Consider the following 26,277-nt stretch of genomic DNA (forward strand, 5'->3'; position numbering starts at 1 on the left):
AACACAAACAGCCAGAAATGCGTATTTCTGGCCATGTGTAGTCTACAACAGGGAGAGCGGAGTCAGGGATCTAGAGGGTGTAAGCTTTATCACCAATATTTTTTCAAATGAACCTCACTAACGTTGCTACCGGGAAATGTGAGAGTTTTTCAAGGAAAGGAGAGGGGAGCAAATTCATACATCACTCCCCTCCCCTAAAAATATGTAGAAAAGTTCCTCGTGGTCCATGCAAGACTATGTTGCAACAAATTGTGATGTTTTTGCAGTAATTTTACTATAGCAAATTATTTTTCAATAATATAATTTTGTATTCGGTATAAAGTAAGAGGAGGTGAGGAGTTCAAAGAAAGTTAAACGGATGTGTTAAGGATATACTTTTTCAAGTTTGATTCTAAGAAATCGATACGGAGATTATCTTTCGCCAGTCTGCATGTGAACATTATTGACATTCTACAGTTAAACGCAAGCTGCAGTAGTCAAAATTGAGTTATTGAAGAATGAGTCATTCAAAGCTTTCGCTCATTGCATTCATTCTTTTTCTGAAAATCTTCTCATCAAAGCAAGAATCACTTTGTGACAGTAAGTATTTAAGTCGATCCTTTATGTAGCGAGGAAACGACATTTTATTTGTCACACCCATTTCACGCGCATTTTTATCTAATATAATGCCTCAAAAGTTTATAGACATTTTAGTCTACCTGTAGCATTTGGTTCATCGCTTAAATATATCTGATGAAAACAGTGAGATAGTTTTAACAAAGTACTCCTTTGTTTCTCACTATAAATGCGTCGATTAACAGCTTATGAGGCGCTTGTAATTACTAATTAGACTTCATAATTCATTTAACTCTCGAGTTTGCTAATATGGTCATTTAATGCTTGTTTTCGCATGATAGTTACCCACCATCCTAAATCTGTTGATTCCGTTCAAAAATTTGTACATGTTTATTTTCTACGTTGTTATGTATAAACCACAGAGAGGTCAAATTTCACAACTAGAATAATGTATTTTTCTTACATTAATTAGATGCAAAACTGCTGCACTTTAACCGGTTTTACGCATATGAAATGATTTGGTAAAGAATAAGTATTTAAACGATATCAGTTCGACCATTCAGTCTGTCAATTTACGTTTCATAGTTAGATTTTCTGTGGTATGGTAATTATCTTAATTTGAACGATCAAATTTCAGGAACTAGAGCTCCTACATTCTTATGTATCTCTAACAGGGGAAGCATGTCCTGAGGAGGAGAGGGAGTTTGGGAAGCATGTCCTAAGAAGGAGAGAGGGTTGGGGAAGTATGTCCTAAGGAGGAGAGGGAGTTGGAAAAGTATGTCCTAAGGAGGAGAGGGGGTTGGGGAAGTATGTGCTAAGGAGGAGATGGGGTTGGGGAAGTGTGTCCTAAGGAGGAAAGGGGGTTGGTGAAGCATGCCCTAAGAAGGAGAGGGGGTTGGGGAAGTATGTCCTAAGGAGGAGAGGGGTTGGGGAAGTATGTCCTAGGGAGGAGAGGGGAGTGGGGAAGTGTCTCTTTAAAGAGGAGAGGGAGTATGGGAAGTATGTCCTATAGAGGAGAGGGAGTTTTAGAAGTATGTCCTAAGGAGGAGAGGGGGCTGGGGAAGTATCTCTTTAAGGAGGAGAGGGGGTTGGGGAAGTATCTCTTTAAGGAGGAGAGGGGGTTGTGTGCAGCCTCTCCTAAGGAGGAGCGAGGCTTAGGTGGAACTCGCACTCAAAAAAATTCAAAGTTAGCAGCGTTGTCAGGCAAAAATATTAAGTTGTCGAACGGTATCGGACAAGAAAGTGTTTGAAGAGAATCGTCTTTTGGGAAATTTAAACATTACTTGCGAATTTTTTTGATAAAATCTTATAAAAAAACAGATTTTGATAGTACTACCTTGCAATATTACACAATAGTATTATTTTTGGTTTTCTGCAGTCAATACACCAATATTAGGTACTCAAAAAAACTTGACTCCAGAACTAAAATATAGCCTATTGATTAGCTAAGTGCGAAGTCTAGCTGGGGCACACCACACGATACAGGCAACACCTTTCGTATCACAAAAGAAAAGATAACTAGAAATCAATAAAAAGACTGTTATACATCATAAAGACGTTTTAGAAACTTCGACAAGACAAATTTTATTGGTGAGTAACGTGCTGAGCAAATACAACAAGCACTGTGGTCCGATTGTAAAAACTTCTTTTGCTTTCATTCACATCCCGTTTTATCGTGTTGAGAAATGTAATCACAGCATATGCCTCTTGCAAATGGAGTATCTAATTAATTAAAGTAACTAATTTTTGTTGAACTTGTTTCTGTGGTTTACACTTTGTATTCGTTACAAGAGTACAACTAAAAACGTACGACAGCTCTGGAAAATGTTTGAAAAAGTCAATTTTTTACTTAAAATTTACTGTTATTTACCGTCGAGATTGATTTGTACTGTATGTGATGTACATTGACGATGAAACTGTAGATGATGCACATTGTTATGTAGGATCCGGAAATCCTCGACCTCCACCTGGTGGTTGTTGTCCTCCGGAATATACACATCAATGTTGTCCAGTTGCTGGTGAAAATGAAGTAATACAATCTTGTGTGAAATCAAAAAAACCCACGAGCTTCAATAACACTAAGTTTGATCCTAAAAAGATTGTGTTCATAGTTGGCGTACTCAAGCTTGTGCAGGTGGATTTTACTTAAATCAAAGTGAACCAAATCCTCAACCCAAACCTTGTCCTTCAGGTTGGTAAACATTTCTGAAAACTCCATCAGCCAGTTATTATAATTTATGTGGTGTGATAACTCTAATATTAAGGAATATGGCTTCCGCAAAAATTGTATCTGAATCCTAATTATACTTTTCACTCATCCTTAAAAATGTAACTAAATTATAAACAAATTGTTTGACAAAACTCATTTTGTGAAGAAAATTCATTTGAAAATTTAGGATTCTTCTGTCCACCTAAACAATTCTGTCTTATACCCTGTCCATCAGGAGCTTACTGTGTACCAAAGAAAAAGAAGCTTGAAGGGGTAGGTATCCGTATTGTATAGTTCAAGTCCCTCGTTGTTACTTCAGATAAGCTTAAGTTTATTTATACGAGTTATATACATGTCACGCTTCATTTAAAATGATAAATAGAGCTGATTATTTAGTCCGAAATTATTTTTACTGTTATATGATAGCATAGAATGAACTTTTGGGTCCCTGCGCACGGACCCACTGCACCCATTGGTTAATATGGCACTGGCCTTGATTGAACTGCCTTGGAAGTGGACTGACACTGCCTGGGAAAAAACCATCCATAGACAAAATGATCAAGTCTTATGTTTTTGTTTGGACTTGTTCATGTTTGATCTTGGTAAATTTATGAAAATGTTTATAGTAGTGTCAATTAACGATATTTTATTTTTCTCCTTACGTCCACAGGATAAATTCAATGTGGTGGTTTTGGTGTGTGCTGTGGTAAAAATGAACATCCACTAATACTGAACACTTCTGTAAGAAAATGTAACGACGTTGAAGATAAAAATTGTTTATGTGGTGGTTATGACAAACCTAAACCTTGTCCTGAAGGCTACTATTGTCCTACACCGAATGTTAAAAAACCATGTGAGCCTGGGTACTACTGTCGTGCAGGTAGTACTGCGCCTGATCCTTGCCCGGCAAGTATAATTTTTATTAATTTGTAATAATGCCTGAGATGTTGAGAGAATAAGGATATTAATTTTCTCATATTTTTGCAATTCAAATTTTATAATTTGTAGCCTAGGACACAGAAGTTCGTCTAAGTCTTAGGGCGTGCTATATTTTAAACATTCGAGACTATAAATGTACTCATATACATCCTATTGTACCTCAACGTATCCGAAAGTGGCGGATGATGTTAAACGGCAAATCAAGGATAAACATTTTAACATTACTATTTTTTTCCTAATATTTTTCAGTGGCTTACAAGTTGTAAAAAGAAAAGCTCTGCACCGATCATCAACTTCATTTCTCCATTAGTAATTCTTTTTATTGTCCTAATCTTAACAACTCTACTGGTGTTGTATAATAAATGGAATAAAGTCAAGCTCTATTACAATCGACTTCGAAATGGAGAAAGTTTTCTGTCAAAAGAGTTTGTCAGCGTTGACTTTGGCAGAATGCAAAACATTGTAAAGGAAGATGAAAACCGCTTTCATGAAACTGAGAAATACACCATTGACATAAGCTTTGAAAACTTGGGTCTGACGTTAAAGTCTGTAAGTGTTTTTGTATAGATGAGTGTTTTGGAAATTCTGCAAATTATTTTATTTAATTGACAAAGCTAGATCAGTGCCATAGATCGGTTTGCACATGCAGGGCCGGACACCGGCCAATGCTAACTAAAATGCAAACTCAGCAATAAACCAATTAGTGTACGCGCTGTCTTGTTGTTATTTTATATTTAAAAAATATAATATGTACGCAATTCTAAGTTAGAGTTCTCGGTCTTAATTTGAAATACTGTCCTTTGAAATCGTACATAGAGCTTTTTTTATCGTGATAGTTACGTATTATCTTTCTCTTAGTGAACGTCATGTTTTCAAATCGTAGACACAATAGCTCAATCTCATCCACAAACCAAAAAAGTAAACATGCTAAAGGGATAATTTCTGACATCTCACAATTTCCAAAGTTTTTCCTAGATTAGGATTTTTCCTTTTTTTTTGTTAGGGAAATAGAAAGGTTGTACTACAAGGAGTCACAGGTCATGTACGCTCAGGAGAGGTAACTGCTGTAATGGGACCATCAGGAGCCGGTAAAACGACGTTCCTCAACACGTTGAGTGGTAAAGCTTATTACGGGGTATGATGAAATATTTAATTTTCAAATTATGATATTCATTTTGATGCATTGAAAACTAAAACTGAAATATTTCAATAGAATTAACTTCATTATTTTGATTTGTGTTCTAGATAAGAACTGGAAAAATATTATTCAACGGTGAAGCTGTAACAGGAATAAAAGAATTTAGATCTATAACAGGATTTGTGCCTCAGGTTATTTTGTTTTTAATTTCTTGATTTACTGTCCAGATGAATAGTTCTTGTTTCTTATCAGTGTGTTGTTTGTTGGGGCTCAGCACATGTGAAACAGTTGTAGGAGAACCAAAGTATGGGGAGAGGAAGGTAGAGGAAGGAGCACAGCAGTATAAGACCTTCAAGAGTTAACCTGGAAAGTAGCAGAGTTATAAGTTTGCAAGAGTTTAATGCTGCACATCTTTGGACTTTCAACATTGTAATGACAACATTGATGTATTTTTAACAGGAAGATACGATGCATAGGAATCTCACGGTTTATGAAGTTTTATTTTACCAAGCAATGTTACGTTTACCATCTGAAACTAAAAAAGCAACCATAGAGTTGAAAATAAAGGAGGTACATTTATTAACTATAAAAGAAAATTATTCTTTTCATTTCTTCACCGATGAACACCAAAATGACAAATCTACACCACTTATAAAATTTCATTGTTCTGCTTTGAGCATTCAATTAAAGTAATAGCGTTCCCGCTTTTATGACCTGTCATTTTACTTCTCTCTGAAATTTTGTAGACACTGAACATACTTGAAATTTCTCACGTTGCTGACTCGCTTATCGGGGATGAGGTAAGCCTTAAAAAGTAAGTCTCTCTCTCTCTGCCAGTAGAGAGGATTTATAAAAATACATATACTAATAAATTGAGGAAACAAGAGGAATTTCTGGAGGACAACGAAAAAGAGTAAACATTGGAATGGAATTGATTGCTGATCCAACTTTGCTTTTTTTGGATGAACCTACCAGGTACATATAAACATTAAAAGTTTATTGTGACCTCTCAAAAAAAGCATTGAATAGTTTATTAAAAAGGATTTGATTCTATCATACGAATTTTTATTTTTTTTCCATTACTTCAGTGGTTTAGACAGTACATCAAGTTTGTCTGTGTTGAGATCACTACGAAAAGTAGCTGAGCAAGGAAAATTGACGGTGTTGTGCGTCATACATCAACCTCGTTTTGAAATATTTCGTAAGTATTTAAATGGTTTTGTTAGCTACGGCTATATGATCATATTGTTTATGTTGTTGACATGCCCAGACAGAGAAGACGCGGCCACAATTTTAAATTTTCGTTTTAAAACCAAATATAATAAAATGTTGAAGTATGCATTCATGTTCAACCCAAAAAAAGCAATCTTGACAAGTTTCCAATGCAGTACTTTCTAATTCATGAAATAGTCTCATTTGATCATTCTAAGCCTGTGTGTGCCAGTCATACAATAAAACTATGTACAGCGCAGTTAAAAAATACAACTTTTTTCATGTGATTGTTAATCTGCATTTAACAATTTTCAGGAATGTTTCACAACATTTTGCTTCTTGGTCCTGGCGGTAAAACAGTTTATCAAGGCAACGTACCTAACGCAGAGGAATACTTTTCAAACCTCGGATTTAAAACACCTGCAAATGTTAATCCGGCTGACTTTTATATGGATGTGATTGGTGGCTCAGTCGAGTCATCTAAAAATGGAGAAATTGATCTATTTAATGCCTGGAATGACCACCCACAAAGTACTATGATCTCCAGTCATGACGAAGAACAACCCAAACCTAAAGGTAAAGACTAATAATAAAAGTAAAGCACAAATATTTTTGATCAGATTTTCCCTAATTTGATTTTTGCTGTTCATAAATCTTTGATCTTTGCTTTTTTTATTTCAGTAAAAAAACGTGTTCTTCCTAATCCGTTTATTCAGCTTCTCATATTCACTCAAAGAGAATTTATTCTTCAATATCGATCAAGAAAAACTTTGTTAATTGATACATTTCTTGTTTTCTTTGCTGGAGCTGTTCTTGGAGCACTTTATCTTGAGGTAAAATTTTTCTAAATTGAAGACCATCAAGCAAAATTATTTTTAAATCAACACATAGCTAATATTGCGAAATTAAGTTTTATTATATAATTTTTATTTAACCATCAAGTTTTATTTTTGAACATTCAATAAAGGTAACTTTAGAAAAGTTTACTGGTTTGACAAGAATGAGTGGAATGGCTATTGGTCTGACGACAATGTTAGCATCTCTGAGATGTTTTGGAAATCACCGAACTACATTTTGGAGGTAGCTATGAAAAGATTACTGATCTTAAATTTATTTTTCTAAATTTATAGGAAATTTTAACGTTAATGTCTTTGATTTGTATTTTATCTTTAGAGAAAGTGCTGCTGGTGTAAATCGGCTTAGCTATTTCCTTGCTGTAAACTTTTCCCAAATTCCCATCTTATTGATTATGCCATTGGTCTACCTGAGCTTTCTATACACTCTTACCTCACCTAGATGTAAGTAAAAAGTGAAGAAACTTCAAGTACAAAAATCATCAAAATAACCTCTTACGATGATAACATGTTTCTGTCAACTAAACCTTTCTCACATTTTCAGCCTATCTTGCGGCGCATTACTTAGCTGTATTTTGTGCTCAGTTTTGCTGCTCCGGAATTGGTTACGCAATATCCACAATATTTAATCCTAAGAGTTCCCAAATGGCATCTGTCGTTGTAGTATTAGTTATGGCTATGTTGTCTGGTAAGTTTGATTAAATATTTTTCCTGAATATTCATATAATACAGGTAATACAAAGGTCAAGACCAGTTTTATGATTGTTGTTAGACGTACGTTATGATAATCAGCCAAAATCTTTCTATGCAAAAAATTTTTCGATTTTTAAGATAAATTATCGTTGCTTTCAACTTGCAAAGCAAATTTGACACACGACGCAATTTTTTCGACAGTTAGATAAAATAATGCGACTCAAAAACTTATTCTGAACACTATCTCAGTCAAGAGATGTAGTCACAACTTTTTTCAGAAATATTAATAAATATATGAACAATTTATTTCTTATGTAATTTGGCTTTCATTTATATTTTCCAGGTTTTTCTCCTACTCTATGCAAGCTAGACAAATTAACATTTTTTGGACCACTTGCTTACAACCTTTCATTTATCCGTTGGTTTGTCGAAGCCCTGTTTGAAAAGGAGGCATTACGTTATCCTGACGTTGATCGTCCAATACGTGACGGTATCGCTTTTCAAGATCATTACAGTTTAGATGGAAACTATTCTTTCTGTTTGGGAATGATTGTTATCATGGCTTTCGTTTATCGTTTATTTGCTTTATTGTTTTTGTTGTTTACAAATCGTGGAAAACAGCAATAAAACAAAGCAAGAGGATAGTTTTGCAAAGGTATAACTCGTATATATCATAGGGTAGTAATGAAAATTTCAGTGAAGGCAAGGAAAACATCATTGCTCATCGTGTCTTCAACGTTTTTATAGCTAGTAGTTGCATGTATTTGTGAAAAAATATTATAACGACATAGTGTTTTGTAAGCTGTGACACCTGTTACTTTTTGTCTTGGTAACTTTTTATGTCATATGAATAAAATTAACTATCAATTATATACCTTCAATGAATTTGGCAAAGTGAACAATTTATGATAAAATTCTCAGGTTAGAATGTCGATGTTACAATTTACTTGAAAAATCTCCTATTATGTCCAATGCACAACATACCAACGTCAATCATAATATTATGTATTATAACAACCCCAATACGTAATAGATTCAATCAAAACAGCAAATTAATTTTGTGCGAGGTATTCAGTTAATGCATGGAATTAAGAAAATATAAAGAAAGTCTTTGTTTGATTCTGAAAAAACAACAACAAATTCGTCTAAGAAAGTCTTTGTTTGATTCTAAGATAACGACACCAAACTTGTCTGTTACTGTCAGATATGTAATATTGTGAGATTTCTCCCCTTTTATTGCTTAGTCATGTTACTTATATACAGATTATTACTTAATTATAATATAGGTAGTATGACGTACGAAATACTAATAATTTGCATAATAACTATACTACACCTCTCCCCAAACTAATTAAATATATTTTTTTTTGTATTTTGTATCTATAAGTTCGTATATGAAAATATTAATTGTTTCTTTTTTTTGCTTTAAATAATCTCTAAATTAACTTTTAACTTGTCCGTATCGAATAGGGGCTTTTTTTGTAGGCAAAGGATACCGCCGTTCTTTTTCCTTTATACTTTCTTCAATGGGTTCTCCTAGACTTTTCCCATTTTCTATCTTCTTGAAAAATGACGAATTACGAGTAAGCAACATTTTATCTTTCTTCGCTGTTACCATAGAACCTTTTCTTTCCACGACTTCACATGGCTTACCATCATAGGGTGTTTGTTGTTTATTAGTGGTCGTATCTTTCTTTACTAACACCATATCACCTACTTTAATTTCACTTGTCTTTACGTTCCTGTTATTGTCTGCATGTAATTTCATCTTCAATTTTGCTCTTTCATCCTGTACTCGAATTCTTTCCTCTGTATCTTCATAAAATGGTTCTTCAGGTAAACGTACTTTCATTGGTCGACCGAATAAAGCCATAGATGGAGAGATTTTGGTCGAACTATGAGGTGTGGTACGATAATTACGCAGGAACCTGTGGATTTCTTGCTTCCAATTTTTTCCTTCCATTATCGCAGCCTTTATTGTCTTTTTGATAGTACGCATAAATCTTTCCACTTCCCCGTTGGCGCGTGGCCAATAAGGAGTAACTTTTCTGTGTTTAAATCCCAAATACTTTGAAAACTCGTAAAATTCCTTGCTGTTGAATGGCGGTCCATTGTCTGAACGTATCGTATCTAGTATCCCGAACTCCGAAAGTATCTTATCCAAATAGGATATAACAGTCTTTGCGGACGTTGATTGGATTATCTCTACAATGGGATATCTGGAAAAATCATCATACAAAACAAACAAATATTCACCTGTGCCTGTAGGAGCTACACCAAAGTCCATACTTAGCTCTTTCCAAGGAGATCTCGGCAACTCTGACATTTTCAATGGTTCCTTTTCACTGACTGGAGTTGTAATCTGACAGGCTAAACACGATTTAACTTTTTCATTAAGTAACTCATCTATACGTGGAAACCATACCTTTTCACGTAATAACGCTTTCGTTTTTGACATTCCCATATGACCTTCATGAGCAATGTTCACTACTTTCTCTCGTAAACTTTCTGGTATGATTATTTGATGTTTTCGTAGAATTATACCCGAAGATATGCAAAGTTCATTTTTAGTTTTCTCATATGAACTAAATTCTGCTTGATTTACTCCTACCATCTTTGAACTCTCAAACCATCTACCTGTTTCAATGGCTTGAATTACTGCTCGAAGAGTAATGTCTTCTCTTGTAGCTTCTTCCAGATCTTTCCTGCTGATTGTTCTTGGAACCGAGTTCTGTGTAACGTAATTAACAAATTCTTCTGCTACTTTCTCTTGCCGGTTGTTTAGTTTCTCATCAGATAAGGGATGACGTGAGAGAAAATCTGCAGGATTTTGAGTTCCAGGTTGAAAACAGATTTCAAAATCATATGGTTGCAATCGTAAAGCCCATCGTTCTAATCTCGCAGATGGCTTTGATGATGGATTTGTGTATATTTTCACCAGCGGCTTGTGATCAGTGACGATGGTGAATTTTCCTCCAAACAAATATAAATGAAAATGTTCGCAGGCCCATACTATAGCTAAAGCTTCTCTTTCCAAGTGGGAATAATTTTTCTCTGTGGTAGTTAGTGATTTACTAGCGTAAGCAATTATTTTCCTTTTTTCTTCTCCCTTTTTCCTCTGCGCCAAGACTGCTGCAATACCAACTGGACTAGCATCTGTGAAAACCTCCGTATCACTATCCGGATCGAAATACGCACTTTCTGGCCCATCTGTTAATGCTTTCCGTAGGGCTTTCATTGTGTCGTCTTGTTCTCTTGTCCACACGAATGGGGCATCTTTCTTGATAAGTCGACGTAACGGCTCCGTAATTGTGGCGTAATGTGGAATAAATCGACAGCAAAAATTGGTCATGCCTAAAAAACTTCGTACTTCTCCGACATCTTTAAGATTTGTGCATCCCTAATTGCTCTCACTTTATTGGGATCCGGCACAATACCATTCTCTGAGAACACATACCCTTGGAATATTAAACTTCTTTTCTTAAACAGACATTTCTCCTTCTTAAGAGTTAGTCCTCGATCTTTAATTCGTTGTAATACCGCGTTCAAATTTGCATCGTGATCTTTCTCGTCTACGCCAAAACCATAATGTCATCACTGATATTAATCACGCCTCTCAGTCCATTCAACGTTTCTCTAATGGCATTTTGGAATATCTCTGCAGCACAGTTTATTCCAAAATTCAAACGTCGAAATCTCCGTAGACCAATGTGTGTTGAGAAGGTTGTCAAATATCTTGATTCTGCATCAAGCTCTAACTGGTTATAGCCTTGATTTAAGTCCAATTTGCTTAACCATACAGCACCATTTAGATCACTTATAATTTCACCAATCGTCGGAGTCAAGTGTCGTTCTCTCTTTATCGCTTTGTTTACTTGTCGCATATCTATACAAACTCGGACCTCCCCTTTTTGTTTTGGTACGACCACGACTGGTGAAACCCAAGGTGTTGGTCCATCCGTTTTCTCTATGACTCCGCGTTCTTCGTCTCGTTTTAACTGTTTCTCCAAGTCTTTTCTCACATGAAACGGCACCCGACGATGAGGTTGTGCGATAGGTTGTACGTCCTTATTTACGTGTAGATGAACTTGAAACCCTTTCAATTTTCCCAGTCCTTGAAAGACTTCTTGATATTTGTTAATTAGCTCTTCCACTTTGGTATCTTCTCTCACTTTTTCTTGCGCCTTTTCTTTAACGGGTTCCTGTTTAGACTTTGTAGTGCCTTCTATGGATGCAACTATTTGTACCAGGCCCAATTTTTGAGAACTTTTCCTGCTTATCAAGCAGCTCGTATTCCCATTAGCAACAAAAAATGTCTCCAACCCATATAGTTTATCGGTTTCGACCACACACTGACATTTTCCTTTAATTGATAGTTGTTTTTTCGATCCATAAGGAAAGATTTTCTCATTTGCTTCCTGCAATATTGGCTTTTTCTTCAATTTGTTAAAATTCACTTCATCCAAGAGATTTACGCTGGAACCGGTATCTGCCATGACTGACACAGGAGTACCATTTATCTTAACTTTAAATTTCGGCAGCTTTTGTTGCGCCATCAATGTTGAAAATACATATTCATCTTCCATACTTGATTCGGACGTTATTTCTTGCACCGTATTCACTTGACGAGGTCTTACTTGATTACGTTTTATCTGTCCGTTTCGCTTTGTTGATTCAGCGCGAGAACTTGGATAATTGTCTTGCATCCGATCTTTGCCTCTTCGATTCTCATAGCAGCAAACTTGAAAATGGTTCCACTTTAAACACTGTCGACATTTCTTTCCATATGCCGGGCAATTTGTTTTCCCTGGACGATGTTCACGAGCACAAAATTTGCATTTGATCTTCGATGAATATTCGGAAGCATTTGAGGTTTTTTCCGTGGGCCTCTTGAACTGCTTTCTTTTATGCCAAATTCGATTCGTGCTTTCAATGCCTTCTGCTTGTGTTTTTGACATCTCCATTGTTTTTCCCATTTGTATTAATTTCTCCATCGTTATTTCGGGGTCTGCTAACGCTTTTCTCCGCAATTTTGAAGATGAACCATTTTGTATGATCTGAGTTTTTATCTCTCTGCTTTCTTCATGAACTTCGCAGGATTTGGCCAATTGTTTCAATCTCGTATAGTACGCGGATATGTTTTCTCCTGGGAGTTGTTTCGCTTGACGAAACTTATAAACTTCGAATTCTATATTCTTCTGTGGAGTGAAGTAATTTCGTAACGCTTTCTCCGCTTTTCTAAATACATCTTCTTCTCTATCTGGCTCGTCAATTTCTAAAGTTTCGAATATCTCATTAACTTCTTCACCGACATAGTGCAGGAGCATCGCCTTCTTTCTTGCAGCGTTTGTGATGTTCATTGCCAACAACAAATTCTCCAATCTTGATACGTATTTTCCCCAAGCTTTTCTAAGGTCTGGTTCTTCTAGGTTGAACGTCGGGAAGCTAGGCAAAGCTGTCATGTTGGAAATGTAGTATCTTTCTCAGGATCAAATCGTATTTCTTCGTCCCTTCGTAATCTTTGTCGCCAGATGTAATATTGTGAGATTTCTCCCCTTTTATTGCTTAGTCATGTTACTTATATACAGATCATTACTTAATTATAATATAGGTTGTATGACGTACGAAATACTAATAATTTGCATAATAACTATACTACAAGATACAACATTTCTTTCATGCTAAGAGCTAGACGCAACCCGCCCGGACGTCAAAAATGAGTTATCATTCAATTAAGCTTTTGCTCATTGCCTTCATTCTTTTTCTGACAGTCTACACATCAAAGCAAGAATCACTTTGTGGCAGTAAGTGTTTTAGTTAATAATGTGTTAAAGCTTTAACTCCATGTCATGGAAACGATAAATTTCAAATTTAATGACATTTCAGCCAGTTTTTAATATTGTAGCTCAGCAGTTCAAAGTATTTTCTACGACGTGCATTTAAATTTATCTGATGAAAACAGTAAAAGAAGTTAAACGATATGCTATTTTGTTGTTTGTTGAGTGCAATCATGCACTGATTAACTGCATTAAAAATATAGCCTTTAACGAGCGTTTATTCTATAACTTATATAATTCATGCAGCTACAAAACAGGTAGGATTATTTTAATTGAGAGAAAAAAACTTCTTCTTTCGTTTTCTTCGCGTCAGTAGCTTAAAAAGAAATTAATGTGTTTGTGCTTTTTTTGTTTAATGCCTAATTTATTAAATGCGAATTCAGTCTTGTGTGCCTCAAAGTTAAAATCAAGTGGTTAACTTCCACTCAAAGAGAGTGATGTCGTCGCTTAAATTTAAGTTTCAATTCGTCATCAAAGTAAATTGTTTGTGTTTGTATCTCATTAATTATTTGTACACAAACCATTAATTCCTATAAAATAGTTTTATTATCAGTGTGTAATAAATCGTTACCAAGATATATTTTAAGAAAAGAAGAAATATTTAAATGTTAAAGCAGATCTGCTTTAAAGAAAAGTTTCCTATATTTCAATAAACATGCATGCAGAAAATGCTAGGTATTTCAGTCACACGCCCATTTTCTATAAATAACTTTTTCTGACATTTTGGCTTGCAGTTAATATCACGTAGCTAGCGGGAAATGTGAGTGTTTTTCAAGCAAAGGAGAGGGGAGCAAATTCATAGATCCCTCCCCCCCCCTAAAAATATGTAGTAAAGCTCCTCGTGGTCCATGCACAAGACTATGTTGCAACAAATTGTGATGTTTTTGCAGTAATTTTACTATAGCAAATTGTTTTTTAATAATATAATTTTGTATTCGGTATAAAGTAAGAGGAGGTGACGAATTCAAAGAAATTCAAACGGATGTGTTAAGGACATACTTTTTCAAGTTTGATTCTGAGAAATCGATACGGAGATTATCTTTCGCCAGTCTGCATGTCAACATTATTGACATTCTACAGTAAGACGCAAGCTGCAGTAGTCAAAATTGAGTTATTGAAGAATGAGTCATTCAAAGCTTTCGCTCATTGCACTCATCCTTTTCTGAAAATCTTCTCATCGAAGCAAGAATCACTTTGTGACAGTAAGTATTTAAGTCGATCCTTTATGTAGCGAGGAAACAACATTTTATTTGTCACACCCATTTCACGTGCATTTTTATGTAATATAATGCCTCAAAAGTTTATGGACATTTTAGTCTACCTGTAGCATTTGGTTCATCGCTTAAATATATCTGATGAAAACAGTGAGATAGTTTTAACAAAGTACTCCTTTGTTTCTCACTATAAATGCGTCGATTAACAGCTTATGAGGTGCTTGTAATTACTAAATAGACTTCATAATTCATATAACTCTCGAGTTTGCTAATATGGTCATTTAATGCTTGTTTTCGCATGATAGTTACCCACCATCCTAAATCTGTTGATTCCGTTCAAAAATTTGTACATGTTTATTTTCTACGTTGTTATGTATAAACCACAGAGAGGTCAAATTTCACAACTAGAATAATGTATTTTCTTACATTAATTAGATGCGAAACTGCTGCACTTTAACCGGTTTTACGAAAAGTGGGGCGGGTGGCTGAATGGTTAATTGCGTGAGCTGTAAGCCAGACAGCGGGGGTTCAATCCCGGCTCGTGGCACATTTGGCAATGTGTCTGTAAACCTAGCCCGGGTTGACCAAAGCCATGTGAGGGAAATTTGGTGGGGGACAAGTAGCAAGGCTTAACGTGCCGTCCCTGATTTCGACTGATTGCTACAACACGCGAAACAAAAACGCGAAAAGATATGATGATGATGATGACCGGTTTTACGCATGTGAAATGATTTGGTAAAGAATAAGTATTTAAACGATATCAGTTCGACCATTCAGTCTGTCAATTTACGTTTCATAATTAGGTTTTCTGTGGTATGGTAATTATCTTAATTTGAACGATCAAATTCCAGGAATTAAAGCTCCTTCATTCTTATGTATCTCTAACAGGGGAAGCATGTCCTAAGGAGGAGAGGGGGTTGGGGAAGTATGTCCAAAAGAAGAGAGGGAGTTTGGGAAGTATGTCCTATAGAGGAGAGGGGGTTGGGGGAGTATGTCCTAAAGAGGAGAGGGGTTTGGGGAAGTATGTCCTAAGGAGGAGAGGGGGTTGAGGAAGTATGTCCTAAGGAGGAGAGGGAGTTGAGGAAGTGTCTTTTTAAGGAGGAGAGAGGGTTGTGTGCAGCCTCTTCTAAGGAAGAGAGAGGATTGGGTGGGACTCGCACTCAAAAAAATTCAAAGTTAGCAGCGTTGTCAGGCAAAAATATTAACTTGTCTAACGGTGTCGGACAAGAAAGTGTTTGAAGAGAATCGTCTTTTTGGGAAATTTAAACATTACTGGCGAATTTTTTTGATAAAATCTTATAAAAAAACGATTTTTATAGTACTACTTTGCACTATTACACAAAGCATTTGCGTCCCTACTAACGATTTTTTTTGCATATTTTTCGATTTTTATTTTTGGTTTTCTGCAGTCAATACACCAATATTAGGTATTCAAAAAAACTTGACTCCCTAACTAAAATATAGCCTATTGATTAGCTAAGGGCGAAATCTAGCTAGGGCACACCACACGATACAGGCAACACCTTTCGTATCACAAAGAAAAGATAACTAGAAATCAATAAAAAGACTGTTATACATCATAAAGACGTTTTAGAAACTTCGACAAGACAAATTTTATTGGTGAGTAACGTGCTGAGCAAATACAACAAGCACTGTGGTCCAATTGTAAAAACTTCTTTTGCTTTCATTCACATCCCGTTTTATAGTGTTGAGAAATGTAATCACAGCATATGCCTCGTACAATTGGAGTATCTAATTAATTAAAGTAACTAATTTTTGTTGAACTTGTTTCTGTGGTTTACACTTTGTATTCGTTACAAGAGTACAACTAAAAACGTACGACAGTTCTGGAAAATGTTTGAAAAAGTCAATTTTTTACTTAAAAATTACTGTTATTTACCGTCGAGATTGATTTGTACTGTATGTGATGTACATTGACGATGAAACTGTAGATGATGCATATTGTTATGTAGGAAAGCCTCGATCTCCCCCTGGTGGTTGTTGTCCTCCGGAATATACACATCAATGTTGTCCATTTGCTGGTGACAATGAAGTAATACAATCTTGTGTGAAATCAAAAAAACACACGAGCTTCAATCACACTAAAATCATTGATAATCAGCTAAATACATCCGTTTCGTATCGTGCTCAGTTTGATCCTAAAAAAGATTGTGTTCATAGTTGGCGTACTCAAGCTTGTGCAGGTGGATTTTACTTGAATCTAAGTGAACCAAATCCTCAACCCAAACCTTGTCCTTCAGGTTGGTAAACATTTCTGAAAACTCCATCAGCCAGTTATTATAATTTATGTGGTGTGATAACTCTAATATTAAGGAATATGGCTTCCGCAAAAATTGTATCTGAATCCTAATTATACTTTTCACTCATCCGTAAAAATATAACTAAATTATAAACAAATTGTTTGACAAAACTCATTTTGTGAAGAAAATTCATTTGAAAATTTAGGATTCTTCTGTCCACCTAAACAATTCTGTCTTATACCCTGTCCATCAGGAGCTTACTGTGTACCAAAGGAAAAGAAGCTTGAAGGGGTAGGTATTGTATAGTTTATATCTTTCGTTGTTACTTCAGATCAGCTTAAGTTTATTTATACGAGTTATATACATGTCACGCTTCATTTAAAATGATAAATAGAGCTGATTATTTAGTCCGAAATTATTTTTACTGTTATATGATAGCATAGATTTAACTTTTGGGTGCCTGCGCACGGACCCACTGCACCCATTGGTTAATATGACACTGGCCTTGAGTGAACTGCCTTGGAAGTGGACTGACACTGCCTGGGAAAAAACCATCCATAGACAAAATGATCAACTCTTATGTTTTTGTTTGGACTTGTTCATGTTTGATCTTGTTAAATTTTTGAAAATGCTTATAGTAGTGTCAATTAACGATATTTTATTTTTCACCTTACGTCCACAGGATAAAGTTCAATGTAGTGGTTTTGGTGTGTGCTGTGGTAAAAATGAACCTCCACTAATACTGAACACTTCTGTAAGAAAATGTAACGACGTTGAAGATAAAAATTGTTTATGTGGCGGTACTGACAAACCTAAACCTTGTCCTGAAGGCTACTATTGTCCTACACCGAATGATAAAAAACCATGTCAGTCTGGGTACTACTGTCGTCCAGGTAGTACTGCGCCTGATCTTTGCCCGGCAAGTATAATTTTTATTAATTTGTAATAATGCCTGAGATGTTGAGAGAATAAGGATATTAATTTTCTCATATTTTGAAATTCAAATTTTATAATTTGTAGCCTAGGACACAGAAGTTCGTCTAAGTCTTAGGGCGTGCTATATTTTAAACACTCGAGACTATAAATGTACTCATATACATCCTATTGTACCTCAACGTATCCGAAAGTGGCGGATGATGTTAAACGGCAAATCAAGGATAAACATTTTAACATTACTATTTTTTTCCTAATGTTTTTACAGTGGCTTACAAGATGTAAAAACAAAAGCTCTGCACCGATCATCAACTTCATTGCTCCATTAGTAATTCTTTTTATTGTCCTAATCTTAACAACTCTACTGGTGTTGTATAATAAATGGAATAAAGTCAAGCTCTATTACAATCGACTTCGAAATGGAGAAGGTTTTTTGTCAAAAGAGTTTGTCAGCGTTGACTTTGGCAGAATGCAAGACATTGTAAAGGAAGATGAAAACCGCTTTCATGAAACTGAGAAATACACCATTGACATAAGCTTTGAAAACTTGGGTCTGACGTTAAAGTCTGTAAGTGTTTTTGTATAGATGAGTGTTTTGGAAATTCTGCAAATTATTTTATTTAATTGACAAAGCTAGATCAGTGCCATAGATCGGTTTGCACATGCAGGGCCGGACACCGGCCAATGCTAACTAAAATGCAAACTCAGCAATAAACCAATTAGTGTACGCGCTGTCTTGTTGTTATTTTATATTTAAAAAATATAATATGTACGCAATTCTAAGTTAGAGTTCTCGGTCTTAATTTGAAATACTGTCCTTTGAAATCGTACATAGAGCTTTTTTTATCGTGATAGTTACGTATTATCTTTCTCTTAGTGAACGTCATGTTTTCAAATCGTAGACACAATAGCTCAATCTCATCCACAAACCAAAAAAGTAAACATGCTAAAGGGATAATTTCTGACATCTCACAATTTCCAAAGTTTTTCCTAGATTAGGATTTTTCCTTTTTTTTTGTTAGGGAAATAGAAAGGTTGTACTACAAGGAGTCACAGGTCATGTACGCTCAGGAGAGGTAACTGCTGTAATGGGACCATCAGGAGCCGGTAAAACGACTTTCCTCAACACGTTGAGTGGTAAAGCTTATTACGGGGTATGATGAAATATTTAATTTTTCAAATTATGATATTCATTTTGATGCATTGAAAACTAAAAACTGAAATATTTCAATAGAATTAACTTCATTATTTTGATTTGTGTTCTAGATAAGAACTGGAAAAATATTATTCAACGGTGAAGCTGTAACAGGAATAAAAGAATTTAGATCTATAACAGGATTTGTGCCTCAGGTTATTTTGTTTTTACTTTCTTGATTTACTGTCCAGATGAATAGTTCTTGTTTCTTATCAGTGTGTTGTTTGTTGGGGCTCAACACATGTGAAACAGTTGTAGGAGAACCAAAGGATGGGGAGAGGAAGGTAGAGGAAGGAGCACAGCAGTATAAGACCTTCAAGAGTTAACCTGGAAAGTAGCAGAGTTATAAGTTTGCAAGAGTTTAATGCTGCACATCTTTGGACTTTCAACATTGTAATGACAACATTGATGTATTTTTTAACAGGAAGATACGATGCATAGGAATCTCACGGTTTATGAAGTTTTATTTTACCAAGCAATGTTACGTTTACCATCTGAAACTAAAAAAGCAACCATCGAGTTGAAAATAAAGGAGGTACATTTATTAACTATAAAAGAAAATTATTCTTTTCATTTCTTCACCGATGAACACCAAAATGACAAATCTACACCACTTATAAAATTTCATTGTTCTGCTTTGAGCATTCAATTAAAGTAATAGCGTTCCCGCTTTTATGACCTGTCATTTTACTTCTCTCTGAAATTTTGTAGACACTGAACATACTTGAAATTTCTCACGTTGCTGACTCGCTTATCGGGGATGAGGTAAGCCTTAAAAAGTAAGCCTCTCTCTCTCTCTGCCAGTAGAGAGGATTGATAAAAATACTTATACTAATAAATTGAGGAAACAAGAGGAATTTCTGGAGGACAACGAAAAAGAGTAAACATTGGAATGGAATTGATTGCTGATCCAACTTTGCTTTTTTTGGATGAACCTACCAGGTACATATAAACATTAAAAGTTTATTGTGACCTCTCAAAAAAAGCATTGAATAGTTTATTAAAAAGGATTTGATTCTATCATACGAATTTTTATTTTTTTTCCATTACTTCAGTGGTTTAGACAGTACATCAAGTTTGTCTGTGTTGAGATCACTACGAAAAGTAGCTGAGCAAGGAAAATTGACGGTGTTGTGCGTCATACATCAACCTCGTTTTGAAATATTTCGTAAGTATTTAAATGGTTTTGTTAGCTACGGCTATATGATCATATTGTTTATGTTGTTGACATGCCCAGACAGAGAAGACGCGGCCACAATTTTAAATTTTCGTTTTAAAACCAAATATAATAAAATGTTGAAGTATGCATTCATGTTCAACACAAAAAAAGCAATCTTGACAAGTTTCCAATGCAGTACTTTCTAATTCATGAAATAGTCTCATTTGATCATTCTAAGCCTGTGTGTGCCAGTCATACAATAAAACTATGTACAGCGCAGTTAAAAAATACAACTTTTTTCATGTGATTGTTAATCTGCATTTAACAATTTTCAGGAATGTTTCACAACATTTTGCTTCTTGGTCCTGGCGGTAAAACAGTTTATCAAGGCAACGTACCTAACGCAGAGGAATACTTTTCAAACCTCGGATTTAAAACACCTGCAAATGTTAATCCGGCTGACTTTTATATGGATGTGATTGGTGGCTCAGTCGAGTCATCTAAAAATGGAGAAATTGATCTATTTAATGCCTGGAATGACCACCCACAAAGTACTATGATCTCCAGTCATGACGAAGAACAACCCAAACCTAAAGGTAAAGACTAATAATAAAAGTAAAGCACAAATATTTTTGATCAGATTTTCCCTAATTTGATTTTTGCTGTTCATAAATCTTTGATCTTTGCTTTTTTTATTTCAGTAAAAAAACGTGTTCTTCCTAATCCGTTTATTCAGCTTCTCATATTCACTCAAAGAGAATTTATTCTTCAATATCGATCAAGAAAAACTTTGTTAATTGATACATTTCTTGTTTTCTTTGCTGGAGCTGTTCTTGGAGCACTTTATCTTGAGGTAAAATTTTTCTAAATTGAAGACCATCAAGCAAAATTATTTTTAAATCAACACATAGCTAATATTGCGAAATTAAGTTTTATTATATAATTTTTATTTAACCATCAAGTTTTATTTTTGAACATTCAATAAAGGTAACTTTAGAAAAGTTTACTGGTTTGACAAGAATGAGTGGAATGGCTATTGGTCTGACGACAATGTTAGCATCTCTGAGATGTTTTGGAAATCACCGAACTACATTTTGGAGGTAGCTATGAAAAGATTACTGATCTTAAATTTATTTTTCTAAATTTATAGGAAATTTTAACGTTAATGTCTTTGATTTGTATTTTATCTTTAGAGAAAGTGCTGCTGGTGTAAATCGGCTTAGCTATTTCCTTGCTGTAAACTTTTCCCAAATTCCCATCTTATTGATTATGCCATTGGTCTACCTGAGCTTTCTATACACTCTTACCTCACCTAGATGTAAGTAAAAGTGAAGAAACTTCAAGTTACAAAATCATCAAAATAACCTCTTACGATGATAACATGTTTCTGTCAACTAAACCTTTCTCACATTTTCAGCCTATCTTGCGGCGCATTACTTAGCTGTATTTTGTGCTCAGTTTTGCTGCTCCGGAATTGGTTACGCAATATCCACAATATTTAATCCTAAGAGTTCCCAAATGGCATCTGTCGTTGTAGTATTAGTTATGGCTATGTTGTCTGGTAAGTTTGATTAAATATTTTTCCTGAATATTCATATAATACAGGTAATACAAAGGTCAAGACCAGTTTTATGATTGTTGTTAGACGTACGTTATGATAATCAGCCAAAATCTTTCTATGCAAAAAATTTTTCGATTTTAAGATAAATTATCGTTGCTTTCAACTTGCAAAGCAAATTTGACACACGACGCAATTTTTTCGACAGTTAGATAAAATAATGCGACTCAAAAACTTATTCTGAACACTATCTCAGTCAAGAGATGTAGTCACAACTTTTTTCAGAAATATTAATAAATATATGAACAATTTATTTCTTATGTAATTTGGCTTTCATTTATATTTTCCAGGTTTTTCTCCTACTCTATGCAAGCTAGACAAATTAACATTTTTTGGACCACTTGCTTACAACCTTTCATTTATCCGTTGGTTTGTCGAAGCCCTGTTTGAAAGGAGGCATTACGTTATCCTGACGTTGATCGTCCAATACGTGACGGTATCGCTTTTCAAGATCATTACAGTTTAGATGGAAACTATTCTTTCTGTTTGGGAATGATTGTTATCATGGCTTTCGTTTATCGTTTATTTGCTTTATTGTTTTTGTTGTTTACAAATCGTGGAAAACAGCAATAAAACAAAGCAAGAGGATAGTTTTGCAAAGGTATAACTCGTATATATCATAGGGTAGTAATGAAAAATTTCAGTGAAGGCAAGGAAAACATCATTGCTCATCGTGTCTTCAACGTTTTTATAGCTAGTAGTTGCATGTATTTGTGAAAAAATATTATAACGACATAGTGTTTTGTAAGCTGTGACACCTGTTACTTTTTTGTCTTGGTAACTTTTTATGTCATATGAATAAAATTAACTATCAATTATATACCTTCAATGAATTTGGCAAAGTGAACAATTTATGATAAAATTCTCAGGTTAGAATGTCGATGTTACAATTTACTTGAAAAATCTCCTATTATGTCCAATGCACAACATACCAACGTCAATCATAATATTATGTATTATAACAACCCTAATACGTAATAGATTCAATCAAAACAGCAAATTAATTTTGTGCGAGGTATTCAGTTAATGCATGGAATTAAGAAAATATAAAGAAAGTCTTTGTTTGATTCTGAAAAAACAACAACAAATTCGTCTAAGAAAGTCTTTGTTTGATTCTAAGATAACGACACCAAACTTGTCTGTTACTGTCAGATATGTAATATTGTGAGATTTCTCCCCTTTTATTGCTTAGTCATGTTACTTATATACAGATTATTACTTAATTATAATATAGGTAGTATGACGTACGAAATACTAGTAATTTGCATAATAACTATACTACACCTCTCCCCAAACTAATTAAATATATTTTTTTTTGTATTTTGTATCTATAAGTTCGTATATGAAAATATTAATTGTTTCTTTTTTTTGCTTTAAATAATCTCTAAATTAACTTTTAACTTGTCCGTATCGAATAGAGGCTTTTCTTGTACGCAAAGGATACCGCCGTTCTTTTTCCTTTATACTTTCCTCAATGGGTTCTCCTAGACTTTTCCCATTTTCTATCTTCTTGAAAAATGACGAATTACGAGTAAGCAACATTCTGTCTTTCTTCGCTGTTACCATTGAACCTTTTCTTTCCACGACTTCACATGGCTTACCATCATAGGGTGTTTGTTGTTTATTAGTGGTCGTATCTTTCTTTACTAACACCATATCACCTACTTTAATCTCACTTGTCTTTACGTTCCTGTTATTGTCTGCATGTAATTTCATCTTCAATTTTGCTCTTTCATCCTGTACTCGAATTCTTTCCTCTGTATCTACATAAAATGGTTCTTCAGGTAAACGTACTTTCATTGGTCGACCGAATAAAGCCATAGATGGAGAGATTTTGGTCGAACTATGAGGTGTTTCACGATAATTTCGCAGGAACCTGTGGATTTCTTGCTTCCAATTTTTTTCCTCCATTATCGCAGCCTTTATTGCCTTTTTGATAGTACGCATAAATCTTTCCACTTCCCCGTTGGCGCGTGGCCAATAAGGAGTAACTTTTCTGTGTTTGAATCCCAAATACTTTAAAAACTCGTAAAATTCCTTGCTATTGAATGGCGGTCCATTGTCTGAACGTATCGTATCTAGTATCCCGAACTCCGAAAGTATCTTATCCAAATAGGATATAACAGTCTTTGCGGACGTTGATTGGATTATCTCTACAATGGGATATCTGGAAAAATCATCATACAAAACAAACAAATATTCACCTGTGCCTGTAGGAGCTACACCAAAGTCCATACTTAGCTCTTTCCAAGGAGATCTCGGCAACTCTGACATTTTCAATGGTTCCTTTTCACTGCTGGAGTTATAATCTGACAGGCTAAACACGATTTAACTTTTTCATTAAGTAACTCATCTATACGTGGAAACCATACCTTTTCACGTAATAACGCTTTCGTTTTTGACATTCCCATATGACCTTCATGAGCAATGTTCACTACTTTCTCTCGTAAACTTTCTGGTATGATTATTTGATGTTTTCGTAGAATTATACCCGAAGATATGCAAAGTTCATTTTTAGTTTTCTCATATGAACTAAATTCTGCTTGATTTACTCCTACCATCTTTGAACTCTCAAACCATCTACCTGTTTCAATGGCTTGAATTACTGCTCGAAGAGTAATGTCTTCTCTTGTAGCTTCTTCCAGATCTTTCCTGCTGATTGTTCTTGGAACCGAGTTCTGTGTAACGTAATTAACAAATTCTTCTGCTACTTTCTCTTGCCGGTTGTTTAGTTTCTCATCAGATAAGGGATGACGTGAGAGAAAATCTGCAGGATTTTGAGTTCCAGGTTGAAAACAGATTTCAAAATCATATGGTTGCAATCGTAAAGCCCATCGTTCTAATCTCGCAGATGGCTTTGATGATGGATTTGTGTATATTTTCACCAGCGGCTTGTGATCAGTGACGATGGTGAATTTTCCTCCAAACAAATATAAATGAAAATGTTCGCAGGCCCATACTATAGCTAAAGCTTCTCTTTCCAAGTGGGAATAATTTTTCTCTGTGGTAGTTAGTGATTTACTAGCGTAAGCAATTATTTTCCTTTTTTCTTCTCCCTTTTTCCTCTGCGCCAAGACTGCTGCAATACCAACTAGACTAGCCTCTGTGAAAACCTCCGTATCACTATCCGGATCGAAATACGCACTTTCTGGCCCATCTGTTAATGCTTTCCGTAGGGCTTTCATTGTGTCGTCTTGTTCTCTTGTCCACACGAATGGGGCATCTTTCTTGATAAGTCGACGTAACGGCTCCGTAATTGTGGCATAATGTGGAATAAATCGACAGCAAAAATTGGTCATGCCTAACAAACTTCGTACTTCTCCGAGATCTTTAGGATTTGTGCATTCCTTAATTGCTCTCACTTTATTGGGATCCGGCACAATACCATTCTCTGAGAACACATACCCTTGGAATATTAAACTTCTTTTCTTAAACAGACATTTCTCCTTCTTAAGAGTTAGTCCTCGATCTTTAATTCGTTGTAATACCGCGTTCAAATTTGCATCGTGATCTTTCTCGTCTACGCCAAAAACCATAATGTCATCACTGATATTAATCACGCCTCTCAGTCCATTCAACGTTTCTCTAATGGCATTTTGGAATATCTCTGCAGCACAGTTTATTCCAAAATTCAAACGTCGAAATCTCCGTAGACCAATGTGTGTTGAGAAGGTTGTCAAATATCTTGATTCTGCATCAAGCTCTAACTGGTTATAGCCTTGATTTAAGTCCAATTTGCTAAACCATACAGCACCATTTAGATCACTTATAATTTCACCAATCGTCGGAGTCAAGTGTCGTTCTCTCTTTATTGCTTTGTTTACTTGTCGCATATCTATACAAACTCGGACCTCCCCTTTTTGTTTTGGTACGACCACGACTGGTGAAACCCAAGGTGTTGGTCCATCCGTTTTCTCTATGACTCCGCGTTCTTCGTCTCGTTTTAACTGTTTCTCCAAGTCTTTTCTCATGAAACGGCACCCGACGATGAGGTTGTGCGATAGGTTGTACGTCCTTATTTACGTGTAGATGAACTTGAAACCCTTTCAATTTTCCCAGTCCTTGAAAGACTTCTTGATATTTGTTAATTAGCTCTTCCACTTTGGTATCTTCTCTCACTTTTTTTTGCGCCTTTTCTTTAACGGGTTCCTGTTTAGACTTTGTAGTGCCTACTATGGATGCAACTATTTGTACCAGGCCCAATTTTTGAGAACTTTTCCTGCTTATCAAGCAACCCGTATTCCCATTAACAACAAAAAATGTCTCCAACAAAAAATGTCTCCTTACGTTTTATCTGTCCGTTTCGCTTTGTTGATTCAGCGCGAGAACTTGGATAATTGTCTTGCATCCGATCTTTGCCTCTTCGATTCTCATAGCAGCAAACTTGAAAATGGTTCCACTTTAAACACTGTCGACATTTCTTTCCATATGCCGGGCAATTTGTTTTCCCTGGACGATGT

General features: G+C 35.3%; 2 protein-coding genes and 1 long non-coding RNA gene across 3 annotated transcripts; 2 read left to right on the forward strand and 1 right to left on the reverse strand.

The window, feature by feature from the left end:
* Positions 1 to 238: 238 nt before the first annotated feature.
* On the forward strand, positions 239 to 22,650 carry LOC124440161 (ABC transporter G family member 28-like). Its single transcript, XM_046990500.1, is given in 19 exon segments — positions 239 to 579; positions 2,499 to 2,637; positions 16,758 to 16,912; positions 17,118 to 17,203; positions 17,595 to 17,831; positions 18,114 to 18,413; positions 18,868 to 18,999; positions 19,112 to 19,195; positions 19,465 to 19,575; positions 19,752 to 19,805; positions 19,885 to 19,982; positions 20,096 to 20,208; positions 20,535 to 20,795; positions 20,901 to 21,052; positions 21,187 to 21,299; positions 21,393 to 21,517; positions 21,617 to 21,760; positions 22,108 to 22,203; positions 22,206 to 22,650. Coding segments are annotated over 19 exon segments (2,667 nt in total). The 5' UTR covers positions 239 to 497; the 3' UTR covers positions 22,391 to 22,650.
* On the forward strand, positions 5,570 to 8,528 carry LOC124440180 (ABC transporter G family member 24-like). Its single transcript, XM_046990518.1, has 9 exons — positions 5,570 to 5,641; positions 5,719 to 5,816; positions 5,930 to 6,042; positions 6,369 to 6,629; positions 6,735 to 6,886; positions 7,021 to 7,133; positions 7,227 to 7,351; positions 7,452 to 7,595; positions 7,944 to 8,528. The coding sequence occupies exons 2-9, from the start codon at positions 5,767 to 5,769 to the stop codon at positions 8,225 to 8,227; spliced, it is 1,242 nt and encodes a 413-aa protein (XP_046846474.1). The 5' UTR covers positions 5,570 to 5,641; positions 5,719 to 5,766; the 3' UTR covers positions 8,228 to 8,528.
* LOC124440197 lies at positions 11,784 to 13,677 on the reverse strand. The gene is made up of 2 exons (XR_006946604.1): positions 13,561 to 13,677; positions 11,784 to 11,887 (listed from the first exon to the last, which is right to left on the reverse strand). It is a non-coding gene; the product is annotated as an uncharacterized LOC124440197 (long non-coding RNA).
* Positions 22,651 to 26,277: the final 3,627 nt, after the last annotated feature.

Source organism: Xenia sp. Carnegie-2017, unplaced genomic scaffold (assembly GCF_021976095.1).
Source record: "Xenia sp. Carnegie-2017 unplaced genomic scaffold, XeniaSp_v1 HiC_scaffold_1, whole genome shotgun sequence".
In the NCBI taxonomy this organism is placed as follows: domain Eukaryota; kingdom Metazoa; phylum Cnidaria; class Anthozoa; order Malacalcyonacea; family Xeniidae; genus Xenia; species Xenia sp. Carnegie-2017.